Source organism: Mytilus galloprovincialis, chromosome 3, assembly GCF_965363235.1.
Source record: "Mytilus galloprovincialis chromosome 3, xbMytGall1.hap1.1, whole genome shotgun sequence".
NCBI classification, from domain to species: domain Eukaryota; kingdom Metazoa; phylum Mollusca; class Bivalvia; order Mytilida; family Mytilidae; genus Mytilus; species Mytilus galloprovincialis.
In genome coordinates this window covers 62,159,011-62,171,106 of record NC_134840.1, presented here as the reverse complement: position 1 = coordinate 62,171,106, position 12,096 = coordinate 62,159,011, and the positions used below count along the sequence as shown (strand labels likewise).

General features: G+C 31.9%; 1 protein-coding gene across 2 annotated transcripts in view; it reads left to right on the top strand.

Annotated features, from left to right (window-relative positions):
* The first annotated feature begins 2,016 nt into the window (after positions 1–2,016).
* The window catches only part of LOC143068579 (collagen alpha-1(XII) chain-like), a 51,273-nt gene continuing 41,193 nt past the window's right edge, over positions 2,017–12,096 (top strand). Inside the window, exons 1-7 of one of the 2 annotated variants that reach the window (XM_076242761.1) lie at positions 2,017–2,170; positions 2,613–2,648; positions 4,445–4,480; positions 6,307–6,348; positions 7,077–7,634; positions 9,442–9,489; positions 10,486–10,512. In XM_076242761.1, coding sequence (XP_076098876.1) covers positions 2,104–2,170; positions 2,613–2,648; positions 4,445–4,480; positions 6,307–6,348; positions 7,077–7,634; positions 9,442–9,489; positions 10,486–10,512 — 814 coding nt within the window. In that variant the 5' untranslated portion in view covers positions 2,017–2,103. The remainder of the gene's footprint in view (positions 2,171–2,612; positions 2,649–4,444; positions 4,481–6,306; positions 6,349–7,076; positions 7,635–9,441; positions 9,490–10,485; positions 10,513–12,096) is intronic. The other variant, XM_076242762.1, reaches the window with a different exon arrangement.

Sequence of the window (12,096 nt, the reverse complement as noted above, 5' to 3'; positions counted from 1 at the left end):
TTGGATTCCTGATATAATATCATTTACATGCAGGAAAATCCAGTTTTTAGGGAAAATTGTGTAGATGAAAACTAATCCCTTTGATTTTCAGATGAAGGTAAGGTTAGCTGATTAAAGTTGACTGAAATTGAGGAAAAATTAATTGTAATTAGCAGAGACATATAATATTATATGTCTCTGCAATTAGTAATTGATGTCTGAAAGATATGTTGATGTACACATGTTGGATTTTGATAAAATGCATACGGTTGTAAAATTTAAAGGTAGACAAAGGTAAAAAAAAATGTTAAACAGTTTTACTAGCCATTTGCTTCCAGACATTTCTGGTTAACCGAAGTCACTAGAACAACATTCGTGTGGCTAGCTATCAAACCAAGTTATATCTACCATTTTATACAAAAGAAGATGCCTGTACCAAGGACATTTTTTGACGTGAATTTTCGTCGGAGTTCGGTATTTTGATTATATCTGTTACTGAATATCATTTATGGTATTTAAACAGTATGTGGTATGATAAGTTGTGAGAAGAATTTTTGTACTTTTTCGCCCCTGCGATCTGATAAGGTTTTTAGAGTCCGATCTATTCCATATGGCATAGTAACTATGGATAATATATGAACACTATTAGATATGTGAACTTGTTACAAGGAGCATATATTTTTTCTGGTAAATATAGACGGCTTTCAATTCTTGTGTTTTTTGTTGTACAGATTGAGAATGAAGTTCAGGATTAAGCTTGTTCTTTTGAAATATAGAATAAGGAGATGTGGCATGATTACAAATGAGAAAACTATACAGCATGAAGCAAATTTAAGCAATCCGTCCGATCCATGAATATTTTTCGTCGCAGATTTCTCAGGATTCATCATAAGGATTTCTGAAATTTGGTTTCAGGGTTCACATAAGGGAACGACCATTTAACTTCAAAAAGGGGGTATGTTTTTTTCTTCTAAAAGAATATTCTGATCCCGATTTGATGAAATACTGATTACTGAGCTGATGATACCCTCGGGGACTGATAGTCCACTCGCAGAGGTATCGACCCAGTGATGTAAAAATTGAAAACAACACGTTTAATAATTTCTCGCGTCCGTCTGTTTAGTCTGTTAGACCATTCGGTGTGGCTCTGTACTTATACCTCCCGTCATTGTGTTATAATTCTATTGTAAATATTTTGTATTCTTGTCTTTCATTTTTGATAATGTTCTTGTCTATATGATTTTTTGTGTTTCTTTGTTAAATGTAATGTGGCTATGGGCTTACACACCCAGTCGTTGTGCCATTGTGCTATAGTAATTTTTTTGTATTCTTGTCTTTCATTTTTGCTAATGTACATTGTCTATATGCCTTTTTGTGTTTCATTGTAACATATGGCGTGGCTCTGTACTTATACATCACGTGATTGTGTTGTTTTATTGATTTTGAATAAATACAACACCGTTGTGCTATGGTAAGGTTTTGTATTCTTGTCTTTCATTTTTCACGGCTAATGTTCTTTGACCGTCATGAGCCATAGCCATTGTTTTCCCTTGTTATATATTTGTTTGTTTTATAGTGATTAATATTATAACACACTGACTGCTAATTTTGACATTTTAACCTATTATGTCTGTTATGTTCATACATTATTGTCAATATTAGGAAATAATATTATGGGTTGTGATACAAGTGAGAGGTTTAGCTAACTATAAAACCCAGGTTTCATCCACCTTTTTCTACATAAGAAAATTTCTGTACCAAGCCAGGAATATGACAGTTTTTATTTTCAATTCGTTTCATGTGTTTGAGCTTTTGATTTTTCCTCGGAGCTCGGTATTGTTTGTTGTTTTACTTTTTATAATTAAATTGTCAATTGGAAGAGGATCAAGGTTACCGTTGCTACACCTGTTTGATTTATATAGATTGTATCCTATTGATACATTTTCTGGAGTTGATTTGCATGGCGATTATGGAATCCTCAAAATACATTTACATTTTATTTTTCAGTTATAAAATCTTAGACACCGTCATGTTCACAATTGAATTACTATCAATAACATACAATGCTTATCTTTGTAAATATGTATAATGTGACTAAACGATAGATAAACCATACCACAAAGTATGGACAAAAGGATCATGGTTTTAATATTTATCCACGCGCTCATACTTTTACATACAACCGAAGCAGGTAAGATTTATTTCACTTCTAAGACTATTGTCATCAAAATAATTGTTGGGTACTATTCTTTGTGTTTATGTGCACATTTTATTATATCTAAATTAACATTAAATGTAGAGTTCTTTAACATGGTCAAAGCCGTGCAGTTAAGATGGAGAAGATATTAAAGAAACTAACTGTTTGCTTTGTTCTTATGGTGTTATCTAGGTATGCAGTTGTATTTGAATTGACACATCTCATTTCAATAAAGATTTTTTGGCCCCATCTCTACCCCATGATTTATTGACTTTGCAACTTTAGCTTAGTTTAACACGTGAACGTTAGTGATACGGTCATGGCACGTATTGCGCTTTAATGAACCAAACATATATAGCACTTTAATGAATTAAAACATATATATATAGCGCTTAAATATAAAACATAACAATTATATTTTCACTTTAACTTCCAGCCAGTACGTACAGGACATCCACAACAAGATACGCAAGTATGATTTGTTCTCTTTATTTAGTATACATTTGTATTAACATTGGCTTATATCATATCCATGGGAATTATATCACCCAGGCTACTTATTCATGTTTCATTGGTTCATCGAAACTAAAAACGTTTGATTATCTTACATGTTAAAGTAAGGAAAACCACTTATGTTTAGTGAATACATTTGGTTAACATAGACATAAGCAATTGCAGTTTTCATATCCATAGAGACTAACTGGTCGTACACATTTGGTCATGGTTTGTTGACTTTAAGGGTGTCCAAAGTTTACATGTTTAAAGTTTTGACATTTTCATTCCAATATTTGCGTTATACTATGGGAGGGAATTATTTCCTTGTCAACAGTTCCTGAATACTAGCACTAGATATGAATCTGAAAGAACCATACAGAAATACTTTGATACTCTTTATTTGCTACATATGATTGTGTTATGTTTGCTTCAACTACTTGTTTTTGTCAGAGATACATTCATTTGGAGAGCCATGTCTTGAATTTAGCTCATTGCCTTAAAACATAATATAGTATATGAGGGATGAATGATACCAGAGGTACATTCAAACTCATTGAAAGTCGAAAATAAACGACAACGCCATGGCTTCAAAAGGAAAAAGACAAACAATTGTACACAAAACATAACACCATTACCAAAAGGTTCAGCAACACGAACACCACCAAAACTTGGGTCTGTTGTCAGGTAAACAAAACATATGTATAGCGCTTTACAAAAACATATAGCGCTTTAATGAAACAAAACATATATAGCTCTTTAATGAAACAAAACATATATAGAGCTTTATTGAAACAAAACATGTATAGTGATTTAATGAAACAAAACATAAATAACGCTTTGATATAAAACATAATATATATAGCGCTTTATTGAAACGAAACATATATAGAGCTTAAATGAGACATAACATATATATAGTGCTTTAATGAAACAAATCATATATAGCGATTTAATGAAACAGAACATATATAGCGCTTTAATGAAACAAAACTTAGAGCGCTTTTATTAAACAAAACAAACATAGCGCTTTAATGAAACAAAACATATATAGCACTACAAAACATATCCAACAATTGATACAAGAATGATATTTTTTTCTTTTTACAAATTGATTTTTCCAGAAAACAATCTAAATGTTAAAGTTTATTACATATAGAGTCTACCACTGTATCGAGTGTGATACCACCGTATCGAGAACAATACGATATTTACCCACTCGAGAGCGTTAAAATGTCAAATCTAAAAACGCTATACCCACCGACTGTTTTTAATATTTAAAATTTAACCGTCGAGAGTTGATATATCGTTTTACACAAAATGGAGTGATGAATTCTGTTTCTCTAATGATTTTTTAACGATATGCATACAGATTAATCCTTCCTTTCAAATGATCATTAAATTTGTTCTTTCTATGTGACTTCATCAGGCAAGTCATGTTTGCCTTTTTTAAGGACGTCATCATAGACAATTCAGAGAAAAGCAGGAAAACTTGACGTCATTATTTATTTTGACCAATGAAGAACTGAGATCAAACGAACCACATGTTGATTGAATAGAATTAATCAACAGTTCAAAGAAAAGGATAGATCGTGAAGAACTTTTCGTTGCTTCGTTTCAGTCCTATTTATTCATCATGTTTCAAAGATAGAAATTATTCGTAGATATGCATTCATTTGTTGAGTCATTTTGTTCAATTAAGATCATTGCCCAAAAACATGAGTCAATGGATATTGCTTACAAAACAAATCAAAAATATTTTCATTTTATTTTCAGCCACCTTTCCAACAACAGAAATTAACGGAGAAACACGTATGTTTTTGTTTATCTTTACAATAGAAATGTACGAAAAGGCAATTTAAATGTATAATATCATTACAATAAATTGCGTAAATTATTTATTAACACATACGTACACATACCCAGTTTAGGTCAATATATACATTATGAAGAACAACACATTATTTATCCCTGGAAATTTTGTTTAAGGCTTTCTATACAGTCATGTTTTAATAGTTTAGCATATTTACATGAACTAATGAATAATAATTACATTAGATGTATGTTTCATTATAATATTTTATTCTGATTGGCTAACTGCACATCACGTGTTATTCCGTAAGCAGTTGCATTGCTCAATACAACTTTACATTCATGATAACACGTGCTCCAACAATAAAGTGCACAGGTGAATTAAATGATAAAATATATAAAATTCGTGTTTTCATGATCATAGCTAAAAAATGTAATTATAAGTATTGAATGCTTCTTTTTGTAACTTTATAGGGTTGTAAAAGCGTTGACCGTGCGTACATTTTTAGAATGAAGCGCTTCCGCGCTTCATACAAAATATACTTCGGTCAACGCTTTTACACCCCAATAAATTTACAAAAAGAAGCATTCAATTCTTAAATGAATTTGTTAATGTCATAAAGAGGCTAGAAATGAGACACATATACAAACCTATGGTATGGAGCATGGTCAACGACTTTCACTTAATGTGTGAATCAACGTTTTATCTGCAACTACTATTTTTTTCTGGACCGAAGCAGTTTTTTTTATGAAAAAAAAACATGCTGATCACACGCATAACCAAACTCCATCTAATGGTGTTAAAACAAATATGACATAAAGCAACACACATCAACTGCTTTCTGATAATATCAGATTATTACATGGCATTTTTTTATATCGCATGCATTATCAGTCCTAGTTTCAATATCAGCCCAAGAGCCGCATGGCTCGAGGGCTGATATTGACCGAGGACTGATAATACATGCGATTTGAAAAATGACATGTTATGATCTTTTTATCATATGCTTCAACAATGGAGAAAAATAACAGATTCATATATTGATCCTTTAACGTGGTTCCCAAATAGAAGTTCAAAGAGTGAAAAATTCATGGACGTCGGATCCCAAATTTAGTACATTCGATATGAAGTCTTAATTTCTATCATATGCCTTAACAGAGAAGAAAAATATTTTAATATGGACGAATCGACAAAAATATACATAATGAACACTGTTTGGAAAAGTTAACTTTAAGTTTGAATTGTAGTTTTGTACACTACTTTGTAATTTTTTCACTGTAAACGTAGCATTGATGTGTATTTTCCGGAATTTGCCGAGTATTACCGGATTGCCATGCGATAACGTTACGGAAAGGCATGTGATAACAATCGAAGCATGTCAGCCCGCTAAGCACCAATTCGAAAAATATGGAATTTACGTTAATTTAATGCTATTATCTAACAGTAAAAATCATATGTTATTTAGTCTAAGTATATGATAATATTTCTTATTTCATCAATGACAGTATGGCTTCCATATGCTTATGTTGTTTGAAAAATCTCATACAAATCCATGACTAGCTACTTTAGACAAACGAAACGCGTATTTGGCGTATTAAATTATAAGCCTAGTACCTTTCATAAATATTGTGTTGAACTGATATCAATATTTACCTTTTAAATGGTAAATGAAATGAATTCATCAGAGTTTTTATTTCTCATTTATAAGTTCCATTTGAAATTCCTTTATATCCTTGTCATTATTTTATATTTGGTAAAAAGTATTTGTGCAGAATGAATATACATTGCAGCTTCCTCTTATTATATATTTTTTTTTAACTTCCAGCCTTAATTAACATAGCATCAAGTACCTCAACAGTCTTGCCTAGTAAGTGTTTTTAAGCATATTACAAAAAAAGGGAATCTTATTATTTCACATTCATGTTGTAAACATCGTCACATTTGTAGTTTCACAAATAGAAAAAAATACAAATAAAAGGTGATAAAAAACATGTCGACATAATTTGAAAATCTGCTTAATTATTTCACATATATACAAATTGAGTCGACTTTATTGTTTGTAAATTAAGAAATAGATCATGAATATGATAACTTGTATGTTAACTGATATCATAGATGGAGCATGAACTTCAATATGTCAAAGACCTTATTTTTTTAACTTAATTTAAGATAAACATTGTCAAATTTTATATAAGTAAATGTAATCGGTCAAAAACGACAGAAAACATCATGATCTATGGGTAAAAACTCACAGACAATTTACCATATAACATTAGAGTTGGAACCCAAAACCGAGCTATTGTCAGGGCTCTCATTTGGTCCCCATATCACTTAGTTATTTTGTGGATGCTTTCAAAAACTAAAAGATGAAAGAACATCAAATGTTCGAATCGAAATTTGGATGCGCTATAATACTAAGGATTGGAAACAACTGTTCTTATATTGTTGGAAAAAATAATATGATTAAACCGTTAACCGTTGTTAATATGGAAAATTATCACAGTGGACAAGAGTTTACGATATTGTAGTACAAACTTCAAAGTGATTTTATGTGTTTATATGATTATTTTTCTAATAATCATTTGAATATTACAGAGTGCCATGACAAAATAGATTTAGTTTTCATGATTGATGCTTCCGGATCTGTTGGATCTGCCAATTTTAGAAAGATGAAGAGTTTCGTTTCGAATTCCGTCTCCCACTTTACAATTGGACCTGACGATGCACAAGTTGGTGCTATTACATTTTCTTCTCAACCCCATTTTCAATTTGCATTAAACAAGCACACAGATAAGAGTTCTCTGAGCAATGCCATTCAGAAAATCCCTTATCAGTCAGGTGGTACAAACACTGATATAGCACTGACTTATGTTGAGAAAAACACTTTCACCGCTGCTTCTGGGGACAGAATTGATGCCCAAGACATTCTAGTGATAATTACTGATGGTAAATCGTCACACCCTCCGCAAACTGCTTTAGAGGCAAATCGACTTAAACAAAGAAACGTTGAGATCATTGTAGTTGGAATTGGCCATGCAGACAAAGCTGAACTAAACAAGATGGCTTCAGATCCAGCCTATGTTTTGTATGCTACTGATTTTGACTCGTTGAGTCATATATATGACGCAATACATTCAATCGCCTGTAATTTAGGTAAGTTTTTTAGGTCATTTTTGTAAAACTTTATTAGAACGTTTTCCACTTGTAATAACAGTGAAAGTATATCTTAGAGTTGCCGCAAGAAAAGAATGCTTTGAATGTGTATTACTATGATAGAAGATTAGGTTCTTATATACCATCCCATTGTTAAGGTACTTGTGCTTCAACAATAGATTAACCCAACGAAGAATTGCATTAATCATTTATACCTATTTGACGAGGAGCCCGGGGGCGACGGACAACTGATGTTGTCACAGTCACGCCCCAATATCTTCTGGTATTTGAATCTAAAATATTGTTTTTCTTGAGACAACTTTTATCAAAATGTTCTACTTCGACATGAGAAGTCAATCCGAAATATTTTCCATATCTATTCTTTATTTCGAGGACATAGTTATTTAACAAATAACTTGATGTATCCCATCGTTGCGTAATGTTAGTATTATTTTTGTACAAAACGAAATTATAGATCTCTGTCTATCAAATTATCTAAATATTGACATTACTCGCATCCGTTTTGATCTATGTTCCGAAATATCGACATCAAGCAAAGATTCCCTCTCAAACAGTCGATAAGGATTGTCTCGAACTTGCAATTACTATCATGTGTTATCTTTCCTTCTGTGTTGAAGGCATGTGCATCTCTGTAACGTTGTGACATGTAAGACAACAATTTAACTGAAATGATTTTTACACTTAGAATTCCGAAGGAAATGAAATATTGACATGTAAAACATGTTCGAAAAATGTAAGTCATGATCTTAATTACAACTAGAACACACCCGTGATATCACGGGTCCGTGATTGAATTAAAGTATATAACTATGCGCAAGCCTTATTTTAGTATTAGTATTGTCATCTGTTAAAGTCATGCCGATTATAAGATACACAGTTTTTCTCTGCTTTCAAGTCTTTCTGTTTGAACCCGTCGAACTGGAACTTATCAATTATTGGTAATATTGATTATTTGGAAAACATAAGGTCCTGGAATGGAGTATTTTTTAATCAACAGCATTGTCCTATATAAGTTATAAGTAAAGTTGAATTCTTTGCCTCGCTGTTTTACGTCATGCCCACTAACAAATTGAAAACTGTACCTATACGCCTTATTTTTAGTCCAGATTTTTAGTATTCGTATTGTTATATTAGAAAGTCTAACTGATTAAAATACTACAATAGGTAACAATTTGACAATTTAGTAGTGTCAACCCTGTGGTTAACTTATGACCCGTGTATATAGCATATTAATCCTGAATACAACGTTTGGTGGTGCGCCTTTCAGATGCGGAACGTACAGATAAGGTAATAGGTAACAGGTGAATATACTATTGGTATCGGTAGCGGACTCGACCCGGAACTTCTTCATTATTGGCAATATTAATTACGTGGAAAACAAAAGGGCCTGGAGTGGTGTAATTTTTAATCTACACCTTTGTACTATATTAGTTATATATAAAGTTGAATTCTGTGATTCGTCGTTTTTACGTGATGACGGCTGACAAATTGGACCTCGTAATTTTAGTATTATAGATATGATTTTTTTCTCGAAAAATAATACACATGCATTTTGTCTCCAGACCTTTTTGATCGATTTCGTAATTTCAGTTTCTCAAATGATGTACTTCTCTGATTTTAAAAAAGTGAACGATTTACTAAAGACATAGCATTATTCATTCGGCATTTCTATTTATCACAAATGCCATAGATATCTGCATGTTTTTGTTCTAAAATTTTGATACAATTTTGAGCACAATTCCATCAGGCCTAATTTATATCTGTACTTATCTATTATTCTTTGAAGTTTTTACAACACAAACACCGCCAACGACAACAGCATCAACAACAACATGTAAGTTATAAATTGATTAGATTTTTTTTCGAATCATGACCAACATGACGGATGTCACTCCACTTGTAGAGCACGATCTGCCTTTTCTTTCTGAGAACCTGCAACCACTTTCGGTATATGTGTTTGGTTTGGTTCTTGTTGCCCGATCTTTATTTTTATGTATCGTGTTGTGGATTTATTTGTCGTTTTGTCGTCTTTTGTTGTCTGTTATGGTGTTCTTCGACTCATGAGTTTTAATGCATGCTTGGTTTCGTAAACATAAAAAATGAAATCAAACTATTTCGTCAAAATAGTCATAAACACTTCAACAGTTATAAAATCGAAACATAAAGGGTCCATTAATTACCAAAAAAAAAAAAGAAGAACCATCGCTCTTTTCTACAGAAAAACAAACAAACCTAAAGTTTATTTTTTGTTAAATTTTTATTTAAATCTAAATGTTAAACTCTGATGTTCATCATACGCTGTATCGTTGCATACAACTGCCTCAAAATTGAGTCTGCCTGTATGGTTATAAAATCAATATTTCTGCCTTAAATCTTATAAGGTATGGTGGAGTTTTTATTCCCCGAGTGTATCACAAGCCCAATTCAAACGTCACTAATGAGTCTTTTGAAGAATAAACGCGCATCCGGTGTAATTACAAAATTTCAATCCTTTTCACATGCTTTTCTGTATCGCCGTCATGAGCTGATTGGCCATTATGACAAAAGTGTGTCAGAAATAATATCTGATACTCTTCCTCAGTCATAATAACCTTCCATCATTACCGTACTGAACAAAGAAATAACACGACGGGTGCCATTTACGGTGCAGGAAATGCCTACCCTTCCGGAGCACCTGATTTCACTCCCGGTTTTGAGTGGACTTCGTGTTGTTTCTTATTTATTATTTATATCTGTTGATGTAAATGTCTTTTGGATTTGTGAGTCTTTGTTTACTCCTAGGTTTTGATTGTTATTGTCTTCTGTATTGTTAAAAAATATTGTATTTCAGTATTGACGCCACCGTTCATTCCAGCAGGTAAGTACATGGTTTTATTTGAATTCTAACTAATCATTTGTCCACCGCAATTCAATATTAAGAGTTTTACGAGCACAAAAGAAGAGAAAATAGAGAACAACTATTAAGAAAAGCGAATAATGTTCAAAAGGTAAGGAGTTGAAAAAAGACTAAAAGAAGGACGAGAAACAAGTTTCATAAAAATTAAAGATGACACAGAAATGAAGACATCCTTACTCAACTCTCATAGAAGGAACCGATGTTTTCTAAATGCAATCCGGGATGCTACCTCATAGACAATACACACATGAAATGCTGATCATGAATTGTATACACCATAAAAATTTAGCCCTTTACTGAATTTCTTTGTATTTATAAATGGTTTGATACTAAATTCACAGTCAATTTTGGTAGAACATTTAAATTTTGAATTAATACTTCTGTAGTATATGTTATTATATATAAATCGAGAAATAACAGTCCATAACACTACAAAGAAATCATTCTGCTAGAACTATTAATTGCTTTTGAATTCCGTTAAAGTGAGACTAGTCTAATATTTTCGGTAGGCACTTAAAGTTAACCATCGAGGGACGTTAACTACCGAGGGTAGTAATGAATATTCATCTTTACCGGATGATTGACAGCGATGTAAATAAAAACATGAGAGTGATTACCGTGTGTCAACGTCATATCAAATTAATTCAATTTAATTGTTAGAAATACTGTTTTCTTCTGAAAATTAAAAAATAAATAAAATTGAATGGAATGGAATGGAATTGAGCTATGTACAATACAGTAAATAATAGCAATTAGAATTAGACGGTAGACAAGCATATTTTGCCTATTGATTCTTTTTTGCATGCCTATTTGGTTATATTATAATGCACTAATTGTTTTGATACTGTTTAATGTTTAAATAAGACCCATATGTGAACCATTTATGCACTTTTAATATAAAGATCAGATTCACACAGGATCATACAGTTCGAGCTAACTATTTTATGTACGAGAGCTATTACTAATGTAACGGTGATGCTGAGATAATCTCCCTTTGCTAGAATATGGGATGACACAAAATGAACTATATCACTGTGCAAGAACGGAATAGCAAAGTGAATATATAAATCAAACTGTATTGGGATGATTTGGTAAACGTTTATCCAACTTACTGGATACTAGTATTTTATGAAAGATTTTGCCATTTGTATAGAGGAATTATACCTTTTCAAATAAACTTGGGAGAATAATACACTAATTATAGAACTTTTGGCAACTTAAACGAACTAATCTTGTCAAATATACATCAAATTCATTAGTCTTTGAATATAAATTTGTTGCGTGCAATTGTTAAATATTTAATGCGATGAGTGTCATTATAGCCTGAAATGAATTTTTGATTACAACGATTAAGAAAAAATCCTGATTAATTCAAACACAATACTTCAAAATTGCAATAATAAAAACCTCGCATTAATTTCTGAATTTACAGACATCTGTACCGTCAGCGTACCGTGATCTGTTAAAGGTTTTTTTTTAATAGTTAATTCCGGTGTCACTTTGTCTCTTTTAGAGAGTTGTCTCATTGGCAATCATGCCATATCT